This window comes from Sciurus vulgaris, assembly GCF_902686455.1.
Source record: "Sciurus vulgaris genome assembly, chromosome: 6".
Lineage (NCBI taxonomy): Eukaryota > Metazoa > Chordata > Mammalia > Rodentia > Sciuridae > Sciurus > Sciurus vulgaris.
In genome coordinates, this window is record NC_136466.1 from 144,392,647 (window position 1) to 144,416,507 (window position 23,861).

General features: G+C 34.6%; 1 protein-coding gene across 3 annotated transcripts in view; it reads left to right on the top strand.

The window, feature by feature from the left end:
* ZFR (zinc finger RNA binding protein) overlaps positions 1 to 23,861 on the top strand; it is a 77,695-nt gene that overhangs the window by 11,439 nt on the left and 42,395 nt on the right. The window contains exons 3-8 of one of the 3 annotated variants that reach the window (XM_079144485.1): positions 6,122 to 6,404; positions 8,231 to 8,375; positions 10,485 to 10,703; positions 19,184 to 19,431; positions 22,298 to 22,489; positions 23,532 to 23,823. In XM_079144485.1, the coding sequence (XP_079000611.1) occupies positions 6,122 to 6,404; positions 8,231 to 8,375; positions 10,485 to 10,703; positions 19,184 to 19,431; positions 22,298 to 22,489; positions 23,532 to 23,823 (1,379 nt within the window). Of the gene's footprint in view, positions 1 to 4,993; positions 5,018 to 6,121; positions 6,405 to 8,230; positions 8,376 to 10,484; positions 10,704 to 19,183; positions 19,432 to 22,297; positions 22,490 to 23,531; positions 23,824 to 23,861 lie in introns of all 3 variants that reach the window. The other 2 variants (XM_079144483.1, XM_079144484.1) reach the window with 2 other exon arrangements.

Here is a 23,861-nt window from a genome sequence, read left to right on the forward strand (position 1 = left end):
GCATTTTTTTTTTCTTTTTCCCTGCATAGTTCCTTCGGCTATGATTTCCAGTTCCATGTTACATAGAAGGCTTGTTCTTTGTCTTCAAGGAAATGCTTTGAGTCTTATACCATTGATTATGATGTTAGTGGTAGACCTTTTCATAAATAGTTTTATTATGTTGAAGTCATTTTCTTCAATTCCTAGTTTGTTGAGTGCTTTTTATCATGAAAGTGTTGAATCTTTTTCTTTTTTTTTGGTGGGGTGGGAGTTACTGGGGATTCTGAGCCACATCCCCAGCCCTATTTTGTATTTTATTTAGAGACAGGGTCTCACCCAGTTGCTTAGAGCCTCACAAAGTTGCTGAGGCTGGCTTTGAACTCGTGATCCTCTTGCCTCAGCCTCCCAATTCCCTGGGATTTCAGGCATCTGCCACGGTGCCCAGCAAAAGAGTGTTGAGTCTTAATACATGGTTTTTCTACATCATTTGATATGATCGCATCGATTTTGGCTTTCATGCTGTTTCTGTGGTATATTAATTACATTAATTGATTTTTGTCATGTTGGATTTATCTCCATGTTGTAAACTATTTCAGAATACAGGTTTATAGGGTAGACGTGGTAGCTAAGAGTACATACACTGGGACCACACTTTTCAGGCTTTGGTCCTACTTATTATATAATTCTTGAGTTTAGGTTAAGTAATCTCCTGTTAGGTTCCTGTTAATTATAAATCATACTTCACTGTAAATAGTTATTAATAACCTGTGCAACTTTTTATTGTTGCACAATAAACAGAATCTTTTTGCTTTAAGGGGTAATAAATAGCAGGGAAATGAGTGCTGAATAATCATTACAGACTCAAAGTTAGTGGACTGTATCATAAGAATAGCAATTCTCAAACTTTTTGGTATTAGGACTCCTGACACTTCTGATGATCCCAAAGAACTTTTGTTTTGGGGGCTATATTGATATTTATTACATTAGAAATTATATTTAAGAAATTAAAAATATTAAGTCATTTAAAATAAGAATAATATATTTGCATGACAACCAAAAATATCTGAAAAATAATGAAATTCCAAATAAATCAGAAGCCTTGTTTTACATTTCTACAAAATTGTTTTATTGTCTCAGTCAAAGCTATTGGATTCCCAAATCTGTTTCTGCATTTTACCTGTTGCAGTAAATTGTTTGGATTAAAATTTACAAAGGCAGTCTGGTCTCCATAAGTTTAAATTAAGGGAGAACCTCACGAACCCCTTGTAAAGGTCTTAGGAATCTGTGAATCACATTTTGAGAGCTACTGTCATATGGAAACTAAAAACTTACCCTTCCCAAAGTCCTTTGCCCTAATACTTTCTAGTTTTCTTTTGGTGTTAATCTCTGTTTGACAAAATAAAGTGCCTTTTTTGCTGTTTAATTTATCAACTGTATGCAATTATATTTTTATTTCCTTGTAGTTACTGTTTAAAATTTAGTGCTTATCCTCTCTTCTCATTTTTCCTCTTCCCAAATTCAGTGGTAGGCTCTTTTTTATTTTTTCAGATAATACATTCCATTTCTAGCCCATCAAAAATTAAACATTCTCTAAGAATCTTTAAATGCTTGTGCTTTGCTTCTTTCCACACCCATCTCTCATTTTGTAGTTCTGCTTAAAACATTTATGCTATGTTCTGCAGTCATAGTTTAACTTTTGTAGTTTAGGTTGGTGCCAAAACTTTCAAGCAAAAACTCTTCCATTATGATTATGTAAATAGTATTCACTGGGGATCCAGGTACCGTTAATTCTATGATCACGATTCCCAGTATGTTCATTTTTACAATCCTATACCACTTAATAGAAAACCTTCCTAGGCTGAAGTTCAAATGGATTTTTCCTTTTTTATACTGTACTAATTGCCCAATTGTGAAGTCATCATCTACTGGGATCATGCCTTTCTTGGGTAGTTTCATATTTCCTGAAGTCTTTCACTACTTTTTTTTTTTTTTTTTTTTTTTTAAACCTGTTATCACTGTCTTGATTATATTTTGAGATTTCTAGGCTCCCTGTTTCCTCTGTTGTAATCCTCTGTCTTCCTGGACATCATTCTCTCAGAGATCACTGTTCTGCTAATTGCAATTTAAACCATTGATGTCTGGGCCTGCTGTGTAGCTGCTGACCTACACTTTTCATCTTTCTTCACTGTTTTCGTGACCCCAAGATTTCTTGGTATGCATTTTGTTTAGCCTGGAGTGTATCATCTTGTAATTTCCTAAGGCTTACAAGAGGTAAATTTCATTCCCACGTGTCTAAAAATATCCTTATTATGCTGAATAGTTGGGCTGAGTACAGAATTCTACATTAATAATCATTTTTCCCTGAATTTTGAACAGACATTTCCCTATTGTCTACTAGCCACTAGCATATCAATTAAGAACTAATTTTCATTTCATTGTAGGTGACTAGTTTTGAGGGGTTTTTTGTTTGTTTCCTCTACTTTGGCAAATTGAAGGATCTTTTTTGCTGTTGCAGTGTTGTAAAATACTGACTCCAGGTTTGGTTCTCTTATTCTGTTTTACTTGCATTGTGTAGGTCCACCATTGAATTTGAAAACATGTATTCCTGCAGAAACGGGGAGTTTTCTTAATTCCTTTTCCTTTTCCTTTTTTTCCTTTCATTTCCTTTTTGGTGGATACCAGGGTTGAAAGGATTGAACCTAGGGGCACTTAACCACTGAACCACATCCCCAGCCCTTCTGTATTTTATTTTGAGAAGAGTCTCACTGAGTTGTTTATGGCCTCACTGAGTTGAGTTCAGCCTCTCAAGATGCTGGAATTGCCGGCATGTGCCACCAGGCCCAGATCTCTTTATTTCTTTCATCTGCTTTTTTCTTTTCTCTCTAGAATTCCTTCTATTTGGATATTAGACCTTGTAAATTTATCCTTTCTCTTTTATATTTTTCATATCTTTAACTTGACCAAATCTCTCAACTTCATCTTCTAAGCAGTGTTAAGTTCTTGTTTTGTAGATACAAATTAGTTTTGGGAAATTCTCATCTGTTACCTTGAGATATTTATTTCCCATAGGGTCATCATTTGTTTTGGTTAGACTAGGCTTGTTTTCAAAACCTGGTGATTTTTGTTGTTCATTAATTTATTTGTTTTAAGAAAAAGCAATAGTCTGCCTGGAAGTTTTATTTTAGTAAGGCCTCTAGCTCACTTTTTGATAAGGAGGTAGGAAACTGGTCATTAACTTCCAAGGCAAATCCAAGAATATAAAGAATGTTTTTTACTCTTTAAGAATTCCCTAAATACTGTATGTTCTTTTTTTTTTTTTTTTAACCAAGGGAAATATCTTTATGTCTGACAAAGTATTTCTTTACCTTTGTTACACATATTATTCTTGTGTTTCATAATTGTTTAATTAGCTTGTCCAGTTTAAATTTAAGATGATTAGATTTTATTCACAAAGCTGATTATTATCCAAATAGGAGTTTCTACTATACAGGATGCTTAGGAAATCAAAGTCCCATATTTCACAAATATTTGAATTTTTGTTTATTTCATGCCCTGTTTTACTCAAGAAATAATTTAAAGACAGGTACATTTTATGTTTTATGCAGGGAGATTGTTATCGAATCAGTATAATTAATTTGTTGAATCTGATCATCTGTGTCATGGTAAAGGTAATTTTTCTAAGGATATTTGTAATTGAAAGAATTTTTCAGATGGATTTAGAATAACATACCAGAGGACCTTATTCTGAATAGTGTTTACCTGCCCTAGTCCTTGGTGAGCTGGGAATTGTAACTGCATTATCATTCTTCCTAATGCTTTTGGTAGAAGTTATCATTTCAGTCCAGATGAGTAGGTATCAAGCTCTACAGGACAGAGTTGGATTAGGCAGCCTATGATGTATGTACAGTAATTGCTAATTCAACTGGCATCTTTTCTTTAAGCTTCCTGGGAAGGGTGACTATACTTTATTGTTTAAACTGAAATACTAGGGCAAGTTGACAGAGAATACTTTTACACTGTGGCAGTAGGGATAAATTAGAGCATATGATCATCTTCCTGCATCACATGTACTTTTAGGATTATAATCAGGCAGTATAAATCAAATGGCCTGCCTAGCTGACTTGACATTCCCACTATATTCCCACTTGCTTTTTGTCATATGGGATAAACTTTGGGGACCAAGAAATTTGCACAGATACTGGATAACAAATGGTGGCTTGAATGGAAACAGTATTGTCAGCCATCTGTACCTGTGGGTTCTACTTTGTGAATGGAAAAATTCAAAAGAAATTACATCTATATCAAACATGCAGGCATTTTTTGTCTTTATTCAACATACAAATATTTACGTTATATTAAGTGTTACAAGTAATCTGGAGATGATCTGCAGTTTACAGGAGGATGTGTATAGGTTGTTTGCAAATTCTAGAGCAGTTTATGTAAGGATTTTTTAGTATCTTTGGTTTTTGTTATCCACGAGGTGTCCTAGAACCAATCTCACATAGATACCAAGAGACAACTGCATAAGAATCCAAGACTATCTGAATTTTTATATAACCAAAGTCCTTTCTGTACAATGTAGTTTGGATGTGTGAAATCTTACTCTGTTAGTAAATAATTAATACAGATTTCACAGACCTGGTGTATTTATCTTTTAAATATAACTCTTTTTCTCAGGTATAGGAATTTTGAAGAAGTATAACTTGCTTATTGGCGCTTTTTAAGGATGTGGAATTGCTCATAGAAAATGTCAATTCCCTACCAATTTCCCACTACTAAAATATGAAGTTCCTTTTCCTGTCTTATAATTTGGCATATATGTAGAAAATGTTGGTTAGTTTTATATCAAAATATGGAAACCTCATCCAAATAGAAATTATTAACATTTCTTTGGATTCTGTTCTTTGGACCCTGTTCTAAGTTTTGTTTGTTTGTTTGTTTGTTTTGTTTTTTGTTTTCTTTTTCATATTGGACTGAAATCTGCCACCCTGTAACTTCCATCTGTTGGTTCTAGTTCTGTTCTCTGGAGCAGCATGGAGTAAGTGTCTTCTTTTAGAAGGCAGCTATCACCTTTTCTAGACTGAATTTCCTCAAGTCTTCCAATTTTACATGAAATAAACCCCCTTATCTGTAAGATTTATTTTAATTCTCCTTTGACACAGCCTAGTTTTCAATGTTTTCCATAATACAGTTAAAATATAATGGCCCCAAATTTTCATTCTAAACTCTATGGTACCATGCACACCGATGCAGAATATCCTATACTATATCCCATGAATCAGATACTCTATTGGTGCAGCTTCAGCTTGTGTCCAGGTCCCCACTACCCCCTTAGCTATTCTTAACTGTCAGCTCATATTAAAACTTGTGGTGAGCTTAAATTTGCCTGGGTAATAAAACATTTAAGAATGTTAAGTGGAAATTCATTTGATAACTCGTTAAGGAAAATATTTTTGCTTTTTTTCAGGTAATGATTGCAAATCATCTGATTTAGATCTCCTTTTATAACATTTTAAAAAATTGTAATTGTAGGTGGACAGCATGCCTTTATTTTATTTGTTTAATTTTATGTGGTGCTGAGGATTGAACCCAGTGCCTCACACATGCCAGGCAAGTGCTCTTTCCCTGAGCTACAGTCCCAGCCCTATAACATATTTTTAAGAAAAATTTTTATAATGAAACGCTGCCTCTAAGATGGAACATTTATTTAGGTTAATAGTCCAGTGTAAGTTTTCTACCCTAGAACATAATTATTACGTAGATTTTTTTGGTTCAGATTTTAAAAACTACAATGCAGTAAAGACCTTCACATACAACAAATACTTCTTTAAATTCCTAATTTGGCAGTTTTCTTTTTATTCCTAATGATCCTATCCCAGTTTGCTCTCCTTCCTTTGCAATATCATCCATGATCTAAAACAATGTGTTTGAATATTTAATGTATTGGGATTCAGGAATGGAAATTAAAGAATAGAAACAAATATGATGTTAAGTAGTAGGTTTATTGAGTCCAAATACTTTATAGTCTGTGACTAAGTTACTTGCAGTTGTACTTTTAATTTGTTGAATGACTTCAGGTTGATTTACTCCTTGATTTTAAAATTAAATTTTATTATATTTATTCTTCTACTTCACAATATAGCCAGCAGCCAGCTTCCGGTGTAGCCTATTCTCATCCAACTACAGTTGCTAGCTACACTGTCCATCAGGCTCCAGTAGCTGCTCACACAGTTACTGCTGCCTATGCACCAGCAGCCGCCACAGTTGCAGTTGCCAGGCCCGCTCCAGTAGCTGTTGCAGCTGCCGCAACAGCTGCTGCTTATGGAGGCTACCCTACTGCACACACAGCAACTGACTATGGTTACACCCAGAGGCAACAAGAAGCACCACCACCACCACCCCCAGCTACTACACAGAACTATCAGGTAAGAAAACTACTAGATTCAGTTGCCTTAACGTGAAAGTTTAGTGGGCTCCCAATGTATAATATAATGCCCAAGCCAATACTTCTCAAACTTGAGTCTTTCAAAATATACATGTCGCAATGGAGAAAAGTGAATGGATTTTCTTAGATGTTTTGGAGACACCAAGCATTAAGTTTCCTTTAAATGAATTTTGATAATTCTCCCTTACCACTTTACACTATAATATATATGTTTGCTTTACCTTTTTAAAAGTGGCACATGAATTTTTGGTTAAATAATTTGTACCCCAAGTTTTTTATTAAAAAAAAAAAAGAAGACATAGGAAAGATGTTCTTGATTGTAATAGGATGTTATTTATCCATCTGAAACATAGTCCACAGTCCTAAGCTATATTGGACAAATATATTATGTATTTTCTCTTGACACTTACCAAAAGTGGAAATCCTATGGCCAGTATGTTTATGTTTTCAAGATTTTCTTTTTTAGTAAATAACAAAAATTGTTCATGCTCTTACTCATCCAGGTACTGTTCATTCTTAGTGAAGTTCTAAATGGCCTTTATATAGTATTTTGTTTGCAGACATTACTAGATTACCACTAGCTTATTTAATTAAATTTAGTTCTAATTTATTTAACCCATTTTCTCTTTTGTTTGCATTTATTTATTTTGATGCTAGGGGTTAAAACCAGGGGTGCTCAACCACTGAGCTACATCCCCAGTTCTTTTTATTTTTTATTTAGAGACAGAATCTTGCTAAGTTGCTTAGGGCCTCGCTGAATTGCTGAGGCTGGCTTTGAACTTGTCCTCCTACCTCAGCCTCCTAAGCCTCTGGGATTACAGGTGTGCACACTGCACCCGGCTGTTTGGTTTTAGACTTTAGTCCTGCTGGACTTCCCCCAGATTTTTATATTCTTTCTAAAGCACAGAAACTTAATTTGTGAAAAAATTGATGTTTGCTATTAATTTTTTGGCAAGTTACTAAATTTGGAATTCTTTTTGATGTGTTTGATTATTCCATTACACCCAGAGACAGAGTATAGTAAACTTAGTTGTTTTTAATTGGGTCTATGAAATCCATCATGTTCTCGACCCTGCCTGCTTCTTCAGCCTTCCACCCCTCCTTTAGACAGTACTGGAATTCACTCAGCTTACCTTGATCTTCCATGAAAGAAAAATGAAGAGAAAACTAGAGCAAAACTTAATAACAAAACTTAATAACACTGAGATGGTTTAGGTTTTTTATATGTTCTTATTTTGTTGTGCTGAAGTTCAAACCCAGGGCCTCAGGTGTGCTGGGCATGCTCTCTATCACTGAACTATACCCCTAGCTCCATGGGTCATTTTTTTCCTAATGTTGTAGGATCCATCTTTAAAGGAAGATTGCCATAAATCTTTTTTTTTTGGTTTTTTTGTACCAGGGATTGAACTTGGGATCATTTAACCAATGAGTCACCTCTCCAGCCCCTTTTTTTATTGATTTTGAGACATGGTCTCATTAAGTTGTTTAGGGCCTTGCTATGTTGCTGAGGCTAGCTTTGAATTTGGTGATCCTCTTGTCTTAGCCTCCCAAGTTATGCCATGCATTTTTTAATGAAATTAAATTTTATTTGAATAAATGTTATTTTTAAATATTTTAGTGATGGTTCTGATTTTAGAAGTTAAACATGCTGTTGGAAGTGTTTTTGATCTTGATACAGTTCAAAATGAATTTTCTTTGTATTGAGTTGATTCACATTTATGTTGTTTTTCTGTATTATATTTTTATACAGTAAGGATTTTTTACCTCCCAATTATAGCAAGGTTTGCTTTCATTCCTTTTCTTTAGGACTCATACTCATATGTAAGATCCACAGCTCCTGCTGTAGCTTATGATAGCAAACAGTACTACCAACAACCAACAGCAACTGCTGCTGCTGTAGCTGCTGCTGCCCAGCCTCAACCTTCTGTTGCTGAAACCTACTATCAGACAGGTGGGTTGTATCAACTTACACAGTTTCATTTTAAACCATCAAAATATATGATTCAGGATATTTTTAATGAAAATAAACATAGTCCATCTAAAATCAGTGGTGTTATTGAGAGTTAGGTTCTAGCCATATCTTTTGTGTTTTAACTACTGGAGAACCTTTAAGTCAAAGAAAAGTTAATGAAAACAGTTCGTAATCATGTCCTTTTCTCCTAGAAATATATTTCATTTGTGATTTTGGCAGATACTTCCCTTCCTGCTGAAATAAACTATACAAAAGGAGCTGTGGCAATAATTCTGACCACATTCTTACCTTCACCAGAAATGCCTAGAATACTTTACATTGCTGATTGCCTTTGTAACCAATAGAGACTTCATTAATGGGCCCCATATTTTTAATTCATGTTTTCCTCCTTTTCTTTCTTTTTTTTTTTTTTTTTGGCCTTTTTAAAAAAAAATTGTTCTTTTTAGACAATACATGACAGTAGAGTATATTTTGACATATTCTATATATATGGAATATAACTCCATTCTTGTGATTGTATGTGAAGTAGAGTTACACTGGTCATGTATTCATATATGAACATCCCTCATTTTTAATGACAGTTCTGTAATCAGCCACTCATAACATTAATTGCAATATAGTGTTATGTTCTAAATCAGGAAGTGTTTTGTATGCAAAGAAGCCTACATATATGTAGACTTCAAAAGATGAACTTCTCATATAGATTCAGTTAAGAACTTTTAAAACCAAAGCTTTTTGAAGTCTGAAAAGTGACTTTAATTATTTTTGAAGGACCTGAGGATGGAATAGAGCCCTGAACTCATAGAGAGTGAAATTGGCTTTCAGCTCTGCCTTTACCCCTAGTATGGGCAAGTTTTGTTTTTGTTTTTCAATCCATCTCTGTAATAACTATAAATGAACCAGTTGGCCTAGATTTCTGTAGGGTCCTTTCTCATTCTACTGTTTTATGAGTCTCTTCAAAGTAGTTTAAAAATATTTTGAATTGTACTGACTGGTACTTGGGTTGTTTTTGTTGTTGTTGTTTTGCTTGCCTCTATCAATGTCGGTGTATAATTGTCTATAATGAACTTCTTAGTTAATGATCATTCTAGGCTTGTACATACTTAAGAGTGATGAATTATCTAAGAGAAAGTCTTGGTTTAGTCTTAAGTTCTGATACTGGGTGACTCTTGAAGTCATTTAGGTCTTGAATATTAGTTTATTCTCTGTAAAATATTATCTTCATCTGTGTGTGGCTCAAATTTCATAGGTAATAAGTAAATGTTAAAGGGTATCTTAAGTGATTGGTCCTCTGAGATTTGACTTTTGCAGAAATAACCTTTGTATGCTTTAGTGATTGATAATAAGGTTTAGAAGATTCTTTCAAAGTATACATTTGTTTTGAATATGGTTGAAAGCAGGAGAAAGTTTAGCAGAGACATTAGTGATATTCATTTGAATTGCACTGAAGCTATTGACGTTTGAAGAATTAAGTCAGTGATACCTTGGGAGTTAACAGTTACATCAATGTTCACCAGGGTGAAATCAGTTAAAATGCAATGAATGGTATATGAACATGTTCCATAGAGTTAAGCCCTGAAATTTTTTTTAAAAAAGAACATCACTATTTTATATACATATTTTGTTGTAGATAGACACAGTACCTTTATTTTATCTGTTTATTTTATGTGGTGCTGAGGATCAGACCCAATAAAGCACTTTACCACTGAGCTACAACCTCAGCCCCAAGCCCTGAAATTTTTAATGTAAATTGAAAAGTATATTTGAAGGCACTCTCTGTTGTGTTCCTAACATTAAGTCTGGTTCTCAAGAGTACTAGCCCAAATACACATACACCCCTTATCTAAAACTTCTCATCTTTCAGTTAAAAGTAGACTACTGTTTCAGTTATAAATTTTGCCCAAGTATAGTTTTGAAAATGTGTAGGAAGCATTTGGGAAAAGGTAGCAAATTATTTATATATTTTTACTCATATTGGTGATAAGAATTCACCAAGAAGAAATTGCTAGCACCTATTCTTGTTGGTTTTTATTGTTACAAAAACTAAGCTGACTCACTCTTCTTTTTCTGATGTGTTTCTTACTTTAGCTCCCAAAGCAGGATATAGCCAAGGTGCAACTCAGTATACTCAAGCCCAGCAAACTCGACAAGTGACAGCCATAAAGCCAGCCACACCAAGTCCAGCTACCACTACTTTCTCCATTTATCCTGTGTCCTCCACCGTACAGCCGGTAGCAGCTGCAGCTACTGTGGTGCCATCCTATACCCAGAGTGCTACTTACAGTACCACAGCAGTTACTTATTCTGGTAAGACTGATAAACTGTGTTTAAATGACTAAACAAATTCCAAAGGGAAACTCTTGATTTTCTGTGGAATTATCTCATTCCTGATAGCAGGAACTAAATTTAATTCTATCAATTGATTATTGATAGGCATTAATATAAATGTATGTTTATCTGTGTCTTGTGACGAAAAGACCATACTTTAATTTTGGGTTGTTGTTGGTGGTGATTTCTTTGTTTTTAGTTAACTATTTTAGCAGACTATCAAGTGCTCTTTGGAAATTTCAAAGTAACAAGTCTTCAGCTTAGCATTGCAGTTGGAGAAATAATTCCCAGTCTTCTACAGGACCACTTCCTTTCTGACTTATTCAATTGAGTTTGAAAATTCAAGGAAAGCACTAAAGGAATAAATATAAGATGGTTATTTATACCTTATACCTTATTTAAAATACAGAGTAGCTTTATTTTTCTTAAGTAATCATAAATCTTCCCAATAGAAATATGATCTGTTAAAACCTTGCTGTGTCCATTACTTTCGCTAATTTCTAGCTGAGGTAGATCATGGTATTGCAGTAATTAAAATCACACATTTGTAGACAGTTTTATATTACTGCATGGTTTCTTATTGCTTTGCGTTTTATTTATTCCTTAATACCCTATCTTGTTCCATGGAGGCTCTAAAGTGACATGGGCAATTTTAGTTCTTACCTTGTGATACTTTGTTGTAGCTTGGGATTTAGAAACCTAGCTATTGAATTTTTTAATTACTTTTTTATTTATCAGAGATTTCTTAACTCTCACTCTAGGATTCTAGGGATACAGCAGCAAACTTGTCAGGCAAGTTTTGCTTGGGAACAGCAGTTTGTTGTGGCTGGAATACAGGGTATATGGGGTAAATTTCAGAAAATGAGACTGTAAAGTCAGCATATGAAAAGCCTTGTATGCTCTGCTATGGTGGCTGTATTTATCTTGTTGGCATAAGTGTTACCACAAAGTAGATCTTAAGAAAGAGAGCTGTGGGTATCAGATTTGTAATTTACTGTGACAAACACATGGAAAATAATTGGAATGGAGAGACATTATTGCCTTTGAGAACTCTGGCTGTACTAGTGAGTGTAGGGGGTTAGGGTAGAGATACATTTATTATTACTAATATAATCTATTAAGAGACATAGTCTCTTATTTATGTTATTATACATATAAATGTTATTTACATATGTTAATGTTATTACATATGTAAATGTTATTATACATGTTATTATTTATATGTTATTAGGTATTTATGTTATTATACAAGACTTCCCAGGTATAGATTGTGTGTCTCTCTGGGTAATTTCTTTTAATTATAACCAAAATTATTGCAGTGAAATATGATTAGACTTTTTTTTTATATAACTACAAGAACTCTTTCAGGTAGCTTGATTTTACCTTACACAGTTTATAAATAATTATTAAAATTAGAACTGTTTTTTTTTTTAAGAGAAATTAAACCACTAAGCCTTTTATATCTAGACACCAATTGTCATTCACATTTTAGTGCATGTCTGTCTACTATATTCTTTATATGTATGACAGTACATATACATCAATATAATTTTTCATAAAAATTAATTTTTCTTAAACATGCAATTTTGTTAACTGCTTTATTCTCACTGTGAATGTCCTTTTACATTACCAAGTATGGTGATGTAGCTTTCCTTTGATTAATGCTTTTATCTAACTCTTTATTTTGGAAATTTTAAATTGTGTAGAAAAGTTGGAAAAATAGTATAAGGAGTACCCACGCACCATTAACCTAGATTCAGTAATTGTGGTTTTTCACATCTGCTTTATCTTTCCTTTCCCTTAAAATCTATTTCCATGTGGTTCTGTAGTATGCTTTTAAGTTGTAGACAACATGGTATTTTGCCCTGAATTCTTCAGAAAATATTTTCTAAGAATAAGGACATTTTTTTTCACATAGCTACAGTGCCAGTATTATTTAAAGGAATTAAACATGGATACTAACAAATACCTAAATTTCCCCAGTTGTTCACAGATATTTTTTTATGACCGGACTTTATATACATTTGATGTGTTTGTGCATTTGATTGTCATACCTTGTTAGTTTCCTTTAATCTAGAACCATGTCCCCTTCCCCACTTTTTCCCCCCTCTGATACCAGATATTGAACCCAGGGCCACTTAACCACTGAGCCACATCCCCAGCCCTTTTTGTTTTTCATTTTGAGATAGGGCCTCACTAAGTTACTGAGGTTCGCTTTGAGCTTGAGGTTGGCTTTGATCCTCTTAGAGCCTCAGCCTCCCAAGCTGCTATGTACCACCATTCCTACATCAGCTCCTTATTTTTATCTTATCTCATCTCTTGGTATGACATTTTCTGAAGAATTGTCTCATAATCCATGGATTCTTTATATTTAGATTCAGAAAGCTTTTTAGGCAAAATAAAAAAGTCAGTCTACTTTCCATTTTGTCACATCAGGAGCATATAATGTCTGCTTATTCCTTATTGACAATACCATCACTGACTGACGTGGCATCTCCCAGATCTCTTTCTTATAAAGGTACCTTTTCCCTTTGTAATTAACAAGTAATTTGTGGGTCTGTTGTCCAGCTACTATATGATGTTGGATCCTTTGAGGGGGAAAAAAAGTCTGTTTCCATAGTTCTCTCTGTTTCTATAGTTAACTGCAAATTTATTTTTTATGTTCTTAGACGTTCTTTAAAAGAGTCCCCACCTTCTACTTTTTTGATATTACTGTAGACTTGTTCTTTTTTATTCAGCATATTATGATCTGTTACTCTCATTTCTATCTTTAAGGCTTATGCTGTCCCAAATTTGGTCAGTGGTATTTGGCTCATATCAGCTCCTGAGTCTTTTTGACATGACTACATTAGTTTGAACTCTTCTTTTTTGGCCCTGTAAGTTGTTATAGGTACACTTTGAGCTTTTCATTTCACATGGAGTCCCATGGTTTGTTTGTTTCTTTCTTTCTTTCTTTCTTTCTTTTGTTTTGTTTTGTTTTGTTTTGTTTTGTTTTGTTTTGTTTTGTTTTGTGGTGCTGGGGATCCAACCCAGGGCCTTGTGCATGCAAGGAAAGCATTCTACCGACCGAGCTATATCCCCAGTCTCCCATGGTTTCTTATAAATGCCTGTGGTATTAGAAACTATTCTAAATAATGGTGTCATAGTATTTCATCATATGGATATGTACTACATTTTGAAGTATGTATTTTGGGGCATTTAATTTTAATTTAATAGCAATTATATTAAAATATGTTAAAATGTATAAAAGACTATAGGGTACCATGTGACATTTTAAAATATGTATGTACAATGTATAATGATCAGATTAGGATGATGGGTATATCCATAATCTCAAACATTTATCATTTCTTTATATTAGGAACATTCAAAATCCTCTCTATTAGCTGTTTTGAAATGTTTAGTTAATCGTTGTCAACCATTGTTTTCCCACTGTGCTATATAAAATACTAGAAGGTATTTCTCCTGTCAAACTATACCCTGGTACACCTATTAACTGTCCTCTTACCAACCACCCTCCACCACACCCTTCCATAGATTTTGGCACTACTATTCTATTTGTATTTCTTTTGAGATCAACTTTTTAGCTTCCACATATGAATGAGAACATATAGCATTTGTAGTTCTATGCCTGACTGACTTCCACTTAACATAATGTCCTCCTGTTCTATTCGTGTTGCTGCAAATGATAAATTTTCATCCTTTTTTGTGGCTGAATAATATAAATCCACATTTTTTGTCCATTTTCTGTTGATGGACACCTATGTTAATTCCTTACCTGTATTGTTGTGAATAGTTACAATAACAAGCAGGTACAAATACCTCTTCAACATGGAAATTTCAATTCCTTCGAATATCTGTATCTATTGCTGGATGATATGGTAGTTTTATTTCTAGTGTTCTAAAGAATCTCCCGTTCTGTTTTCCATAATGGTTGTACTAGCTTACATTTTCACCAGTAGTACATGAGATGACTTCTCTCTTCATATCCCAGCTAACATTTGTTAGTAGCTGTTCTAACTGGATGAGATGCTGATTGTATTTGGACTGGGATTTCCTTAATAATTAGTGATGTTGAGTGTTTTGTCATGCTCGTTGGCCTTTTGCATATCTTCTTTTGGGAAATATCTATTAAAGTCATCCCCTCCAACCTCAGTTCCTGGGAATTGAACTGTGGCTGACTAACAAGTATATGGACTATGTTACACCCCCAAACCCATTTTAAAATCAGATTATTTGGGTTTTTTCCTGTTGTAAAGTTTTAAGTTTTGTAAATTAATCCCTTGTTGAATGAATAATTTGCAGGTATTTTTTGGTGGTGCCGGGACTCGATCCCAAGATTTTGTATACGCCAGGCAAATGCTGAGCCACGTCCACAATCGTACAGATTGTCTATTCACTCTGTTGATGATTTACTTTGCCATACAGAAGCTTTTTAGTTTGATGTAATCCCATTTGTCAGTTTTTCCTTTTGTTGCCTGTTCTTCTGGATTATGTCCATAAACTCCTTGCTCAGACCAGTGTCCTGAGGCGTTTCCCCAGTGATGACTTCTAGTAGTTTCATGGTTTCTGGTCTTAACATGTGAGTTGATTTTTGTGTGTGGTGAGAGAGAGAGGTCTAGTTTTTTTCTTCTGAATGTGGATATCCAGTTTTCCCTGCAGCATATATTGATGTGACTTTGCTTTTTCCAGGGTATGTTCTTTGCTGCCTTTGTTGAAAATCAGTTGGCTTTAAATATGTGGGTTTGTTTTGGGGTTCTCTGTTTTTCTCTATTGGCCTGTGAGTGTTTGATAACATTTCCATGCTGTTTTGGTTATTGTAGTAATGTTGTATATTTTGAAGTCAGATATTCTAATGTTACCAGCTTTGTTTTTGTTTGTTTGTTTGTTTGCTCAGGAGTGCGTTAGCTATTAGGGATCTTTTGTGGTTCCATGCACATTTTAGCACTGTTTTTGAATTCCTGTGAAGAATGTTGTTATTTGATGGGAATCATGTTGAATTTATAGATGACTTTGGGTAGTATGGACATTTTAACAATATTAGTTCTTCCAGTTCATGAACAGGGGTTGTCTTTTTTGTGTGCAGTGTGCCCTCTTTAGTTTCTTTTATCAGTACTTTGTAATTTTTGTTGTAGAGATCATTTACTTCCTTGGTTAAATTTATTCCCGTGTTTTTGTTATTTGAACTTATTGCAGGTAGGATTGTATTCTTGATTTCTTTCTCAACAATTTTGATGTTAATGCATTAAAAAAGTTCACTGAAGCAACTAGATAGAATAGTCCTTGTCTTAGGATAAATTTCTAGACATGGAACCATTATGTCAAAGAGAATCCACTTTTTTATAATATGTGATACACAATATGAAATTGCCTTCCAGAGAGCATGCTTCGGGTTTCTGAACTCTTTTATTTGTGGACTTTGGCAGTTAAAACTAGGGTTATTTTTATCTCAAAATAAGGAGTTATAGAATATTACTACCAAGTGGTTACTAGAAACATGAAGGATTGATTGAAATTATATGTTTTTGCTTTTGATATTGCACACTTACAAATATTTCAGTTCTAACAATGTTGCTTAAAGTAAAACTTTTAGTTTTCAAACTCCAAGCTTTTAGCTGGGTGCAGTGGACCTTGTCCATAATCCCAGTGACTCTGGAGGCGGAAGCAGCCTTGTTTTGAGACCAGCCTCCACAATTTAGCAAGACCCTAAGACCCTAAGCACCTTAGTGAGACCCTGTTTCAAAATGAAAAATAAAAAGCGCTAGTGATGTAGCTCAGTGGTAAAAGTACTCCATTTGTTTGCTAGGTGTTAACAGAATTTGTTGTTCCTTAGCAGAATTCCAGAAAATTCTATCAACCTTTTAATGTTTATCCTGTTTTCGTAAACTGAGTAGTAAACTATAATTAGACTTGCCTTTTATTAGTTTTAAACTACCTGTGTGTAAGTGGAGATGATTCAGTGTTAGGCTGGTGATTTTGATTAAATAAGTCAATGTTAAAAGACCTCACACACACTCAGTCTGAGTTTTCTCATCTGTAAAGTATGGTACATGACTCTTCTAAAACTGAACTATCTGACAGACTGCTCCCCATATTGTGAACACTCAAATTCAAAGAATTAGAAGACCTAGTTATTCAATACTGTTGGCCTCTGTTGCCCTTAATCTCTTTATTTCTTTGTAAACAATTCATGAAGTTATATTTAAATGGCAGTTTTACATTTTCTATACAGGACTGAAATCCCTTGGGAAATGTCTATTATAGAGACCAGGGGTGTACAGCAATGATAGAGTGCCTGCTTAGCACATGCAAAGCCTTGGCTTTGACCCCCAGCACCCAAAGGAAAAAGAATTTCATGCAAAAATCGTGATCCTGGTCAGTGATACTCTAGAAATAGTTTTGTTCTTAATTTATGACTTTTAGAGACAGGATCTCACCATGTTGTCTAGTCTGACCTCGAACTCCTGGGCTTGATGATCCTAGTGCCTCAGTCTCCTAAGTAGCTGGAACTACAGGTGCATGCTATTCTGTCCATCTATCTTTGTTGTTTTCAATTGGTCAAATTTATTGTGTTTCTTTGCCGGGTGGATGGTAACAGGGATTGAACTCAGGGGCACTCACCACTGAGCCACATCCCCAGCCCTATTTTGTATTTTATTTAGAGACAGAGTCTCACTGAGTTGCTTAGGGTCTCACTTAGTTGCTTAGCACCTCACTTTGCTAATGCTTACTTTGAACTCGTGATCCTCCTGTCCCATCCTCCTGGGCCACTGGATTGTAGGTGTTCGCCACTGTGCCCAGCTTTTATTGTGTTTCTTTACAGTGTAATTTAAACTGTATATGTTTTTGCTTGTAAATTTGAAAGCCTTTGGCTGTGAGTTTGTGTTCTTTTTAATCACATTCTTAAGTAACAGAAGACATTGATAGGACTGCCTACTAAAGAGTCTGTTGATTACCTGATATATATGAGGCCATGGGTTCAATCTCCAGTTTTACCTCCCTCCCCCCAAGAAAAATTTATTGAACTATAGAGTTTTTCTTTTAACTAGTCATATTAATTATTTTCAATTTCTGTCTGATTTTGTGCTTGTCACTGATATGATACTTATTTTTTTCCTACTTTGATTTTTAGGTATCACTTGTCTATTACCAACTTTATCTTAAAACTTCTTAAGCATTTATATACTTTAACAGATAACATAGACGTTTGGGGTTCTTTTCTTAGAAGTTGCTTGACTTCTTTCTCTCCTGGATATGTCCATTTCCAGCCTTCTATGATTCTGATTTCCCATTCATCTTTTCCTCTCATCCTTCTAGTTACGCATTCTTCCCAGTGTGTAGATATGTTTGGAGCCAGTGGGTTTTCTTTTTTCTTTTCAGTATAGTAGTCAGAGGAGCAGAGTTGAGTTCTCCTGGAGTAGTTCTTCTTTGCCATCCTGATCACTTGGAATCTCTCTTCTGAGCCTCGCTCGCTCTTTTCCTGACTGTTCTCACTTAAGGGAATAAAGGCCTAACTGAAACAGATTGAATAGGGAGTGTACCAATTTCTGGAGATTTTGGTTTAAGACTGTTAAGTTTTCTAGTGTTCAAATAGGCTTATATATAAAACCAGCAATTGTGTCAAATTTAAAAGTTTTACAATTTAAAAAAAAAATCTGTGAATCATTTAATATAAATGTTTATACAGTATGTCAGTAATTTGCATAATTCAGTGGTGCTTTGATCAATGAAAATGGATAGAATCTATACATTTAATCAGAAAACAGTACTTTTCATTTTGGGGGAAATAGAAGTGTTAATACTTAAATCCAAGGTCTGTTGTTATCCTATATTTTCAACTAACCTCCAGCTACATATCACAGACTTCAACTAAGTCTTACTTACCTTGCCTCCCCAAAGTAGCTCCTATTAGTTATTTGGTTTTATTACTTATATAACCCATCAGTCTTGGAGCTCATAATTTTGATATCATCTTTGTGTATCTTTCTCTTTTTTTTTAATCTTTTTTACCCTCTTACCCTCTAAGCATGTCATTTCTTATTTTCATGAAGTTTTTTTTTGTTTTGATTTTTTCCTGTCTTGTATCTAAATTTAAAATTCTGCCTCAAATCCAATGCTTCCCAGATTTTGTTCAGAGAATTTTTGTTTGGGGAAATAAATAGGTTCTATGACCACGTAAGTTTTATCAAACACTATCACATCTCTTCAATTGAACTACAAGCTTCTTCAAGGCAGAGACTAAATCTTACACTTTATACCTCTATAACACCAGCATAAGTCACTGCTTGAGTGACTTATATAAATGGAAGATAAAAATTTTCTGGGTATATATTATTGTAAATATTCACATTTAAATCTACCTGTATCAGTGGGATTTATTGACTTTAAATTTATAATTAATATTTAACTTGTTCTTTTATAATTATGTAACATAATTTTTGTTTGATTTTATTTATAAGGTACGTCTTATTCAGGTTATGAAGCAGCAGTGTATTCAGCTGCATCTTCCTACTACCAACAGCAGCAGCAGCAACAGAAGCAAGCAGCAGCAGCAGCAGCTGCTGCAGCTGCAACAGCTGCCTGGACAGGGACCACCTTTACTAAAAAAGCACCATTCCAAAATAAACAACTGAAACCAAAACAGCCTCCCAAACCACCCCAGATTCACTATTGTGATGTTTGTAAGATCAGCTGTGCTGGACCGCAGGTACTTGTGTTGTATGTTTTATCATGAATCTCAGTAGTTATTTTTGATAGTTAAGTATGGTGATTTTCTAACTCTTGTGCCTACACAAAAAAGGTTTACATTTTTTTTTCCCGTTAGCTTTTAGGTAATACATACGTATAGTTAGTCCTTCACATCTGTGGGTTACACATCCATGGTTTCACCTAACCATGAATCAAAAACAGGCAAAAAACTGCATCTGTACTGAACATGTACAAACTTTTTTCTTGCAATTTCCCTAAACAATACAGTAAAACAGCTATTTACATTTCATTAGGTATTAAAAATAGAGATTATTTGATATGTATGGGAGGAAATGTTTGGGTTATATGAAACTATTATGCCATTTTATATAAGGGTATACAGCCTTGGAATTTGGTAACCAGTCTCTCACTGGCAGTAAGGGATGACTGTATTTCTCTTAAACAGTCTTTTTTTGGTAGGGAAAGAGAGTTCTGGGGATTGAACCCAGGGGCACTTAACCACTGATCCATATCTCTGGCCCTTTTTATTTTGAGACAGAGTCTTGCTAAGTTTCTTAGGGCCTCACTAAGTTGATAAGGCTGAATTTAAACTTGTGATCCTCCTGCCTCAGCCTCCCCAGTTGCTGGGATTACAGGCATGTGCCACCACACCTGACAGTCATTTTTTAGAAGCTATTTGTATTGAAATTTGAGAATATTGTGCAGGGGAAAAAAAACTATAAAAATAATTATGAATGTAACTGAAAAATAGGGAAATTACACTTTTTTTCAGGATGGCTGGTTTGCTTATTAATTAAAAGCTAAATTCAGATTCAAAGTTTCATACTCAAATTTGTAACTTTCATGACTTTTATACATGCTTATAGAATATTACTTATTTCTGTAAACTTCTCTGTAAGGTCTGTGGGAGTGTTGGGAAGAGGTATAAGCACATGTCTTTTTCAAAAAGATGAATTAATGAAACATGTGAGACCTTTATTTTCTGGTTTTGTTTTGCTCTTGTTTGTAAACCTTAAAATGTGTATTTAGGCATGAATCTCTTTATACAAGCTAAAGAGTTCAACTCCTTTCCCAACTTTGTTTTTATTTTAAGAGTGTTCAGTTTTTGTATAAAATTTGGTAATCAGCTTGGTAGATTAAAAAAAGATCATTTGAAAAGAAAAAAATCATATTTTGACTTTCTGGTAGTTTTTTCACATTACAGCCCTCTGCGCATCCATTGTACATTTCTTTTTAATTTACTGGATTACTTCTACGTTTAAAACAAATTTGGTGGGGGGGGGGGCGTTTTCAATTACTGGTGTTCTTTGAGTTATACGAGTTTTAATGTATGTGACTAGATTTATAAAACCATGTGGTTCTTTTTCCTCCCGTTTTGGGTATGGTAGGAAATGGTGGTATTGTGACCATGTGGTTGGTGGGGGCAAGTGAGTGTTTTGCAATACCCCAAGTAAACATGAAAGGGAGCAAGGATGTTAGTCTTGAGGAGTATATCCTACTCTGTGTTGGCTGTTGAGAGGGGATGATATGAGTACCAAGCATAGACATAGGAAATTTACTAACTGTGTGGGTGCCCATACAGTCATGGAACATGGTACTAAGGAGATAGATAGTTCAACAGCACTATTTGGAAAGAAAGATACAAGGCTGAGCATTGTTTGCAGGGGGAGAGGGGAGTACTAGATGGTTAAACAAGAAGGGGCCAAGGATACTTCTGCAAGCCTTAAGTCTGAGCCTTAAAGGGTTAATGAACCTTAGAGAAAAATATCCCTGAGATTTGAATTAGACTCTAGGTAGGGAGAGTTAAAGTAGTTTGAATTTCCAGACCAAGGTTGACTCTTGGCTCTACCACTAATCACGTGGGCTTGGGCAAGTTTGAGACATTGACTTCTTTGAACTTTTCTTTCCATAACATGGATTTGTCCTGAGTCATTAATAAACTATATATGGAGCCACTTCAGGCCACTGAGGTATTGACAGAAGAATCAAACATCTGGTCCTTAAAGTCCCACCCAGCTTTGAAATCCCATGATGAACATAAGAATTTTGTGCTTATCATTTGTGAGTCTTAGAAGTTATTTTAATAATAAAACATGAAAGAAGAGCCATTTGGGCAAACTCAGAAAATAAAATTGCCTACTGTGCAAAATATCTGCATGGTTTGTTGGTAATTTTACCATAATACCAGCTTTCCTTAGTAATATATACATTTTTGACTCTTAGGTATTTTAAATAAGCTCTTGATCAGAGTGGCATGGATTATAATACAGATTATATGTCAGAATGCATTCTGAGTATAAAAAGTCAGTTTTATAAATAAACATGTCTATTTGTAAAGAATCTTATTACCATGCAGTAACTTCTAATTTTTTCCCTTCCTTCTTGTAATGGTATAAGATACATTTTTCCTACTTCATCTTAATTCTGTAATTAATTTCTTTGTGGAATGATCATTCTCCTTGAACATTCTCTCTTCAGCGTTATACATAAGCAATAAAAGATATGAATTCTTGAAACTGAAAGAAGTTGCCTTATGTTATGACTATGTATGAAAGTGTTTTACAGCACAGTGTTGGATAAATTAATTCTTGGAGGGATTTATACCTCATTGATGAAGTGCATGCTTAGCAAACATAAGTTCCTAAATTCAGCCCCAGCACAACCACCCCAAAAAAGTAATCTCCATAAACAGTGTAGAGACCCACAGATACATCATATATAGAGTGACTCTTTCTTGCTTATGCTCACATTCTTATTCAGCTGCTTTTTTTTGAGTGAGTACTGGAGATTTGAGAACTGAATAATCTGAAATTCTGTAGAAAGAATATTAGTGAAGCAAAATTTGCCCTTTTTGTTTAAAACAGACTTATAAAGAACACTTAGAAGGACAGAAACATAAAAAAAAAGAAGCTGCATTGAAAGCCTCACAAAATACCAGCAGCAGCAACAACTCTACTCGTGGGACTCAGAATCAGCTACGTTGTGAGCTCTGCGATGTGTCTTGTACAGGAGCAGATGCATATGCTGCCCACATTCGTGGTGCTAAGCATCAGAAAGTAGGTGGATTTTTTGGCACAAAGCCTTAAATCTTTGTTTTCCTTTACCTTTTCAGTGGGGGTTTAAGTAAAAGTGACTTCAAATTTTGAAAACATTGTGTTTTAAGCCTTGCTTAGATGCTAGCATTTATAATGCTTTAAAGGGAAAGACTGGATAACCTTCTTTAAATTGGATTAAACCACTTATTTCATGGTTTGTAAGTTATATGATCACTTTCTAGTTGGTCTTTCTTAATTTTGATTGACTTCCATGTGACCAAGTTGTTTCAGCTTTCCCTGCCTGTTTCCTTACCTGGTCGTAGATGAAATATGTACACATATGTGCTTCACAGAGATTATCTTTAAAGTAATGAATTTTGTGTATAAAAGCATATCACTTTAAAAATATGGCTTTTCAAAAGACTGGGCTTGGAGCTACCATATGACCTAGCTATACTACTACTTGGTATTTATCCTGAAGAATTAAAGTTATTTACTATAGTGGTACGTGCTTGCCCATGTTTATAGCAGTACAATTCACAATAGCCATATTATGGAACCAGCCTAAGTGTCCATTAGTAGATGAATGGATAAAGAAAATGTGGTATATATGCACAACGGAGTCTTATTTAGCCATAAAGACAAATGGAATTATGGTATTTGCAGGAAATGGATGAAACTAGAGACCATCCATTTGTTAAAGCGAAATAAGTCAAACTTGGAAGGTTCAGAGTCAAATGTTTTTTCTCATATGCGGAAGCTAGAGAAGAAAAAGGAAAACAAAGGTAGGGATGGATCTCCTAAAACTCAGAAGGAGATCAGTAGAGGAAAAAGACCAAGGGGTGGGGGGTTAAGTGCTAGGGAGTGACATTGGTCAAGTTATCCTGTTATATGGTGTGCATGTATGAATATGTAACAACCATTCCATCAGTATGTACAACTAGAATGCGCCAATAAAAATGTGGAAAAAAATATGTTCAGATTTTCTTTTATGATGTCATTTAGATAAGCTTAAAAATTTGCACTGTGTTTCCTGACAAATAAATGCGCTTTTGTTTTGTAGGTGGTTAAATTACACACAAAACTTGGTAAACCTATTCCTTCAACAGAACCAAACGTTGTTAGCCAAGCTACTTCTTCAACAGCTGTATCTGCTTCAAAACCAACTGCCTCTCCTTCAAGCATTGCAGCAAGCAATTGTACTGTGAATACTTCATCAATTGCAACTTCTTCAGTGAAAGGTCTTGTGACTACAGGAAATTCATCTCTTAATAGCACATCCAACACTAAAGTATCAGCAGTGCCTACCAATATGGCTGCCAAGAAAACATCTACACCCAAAATAAACTTTGTTGGCAAGTACTGAAGTTTCTCTGTGTTCCTCTTACCTCTG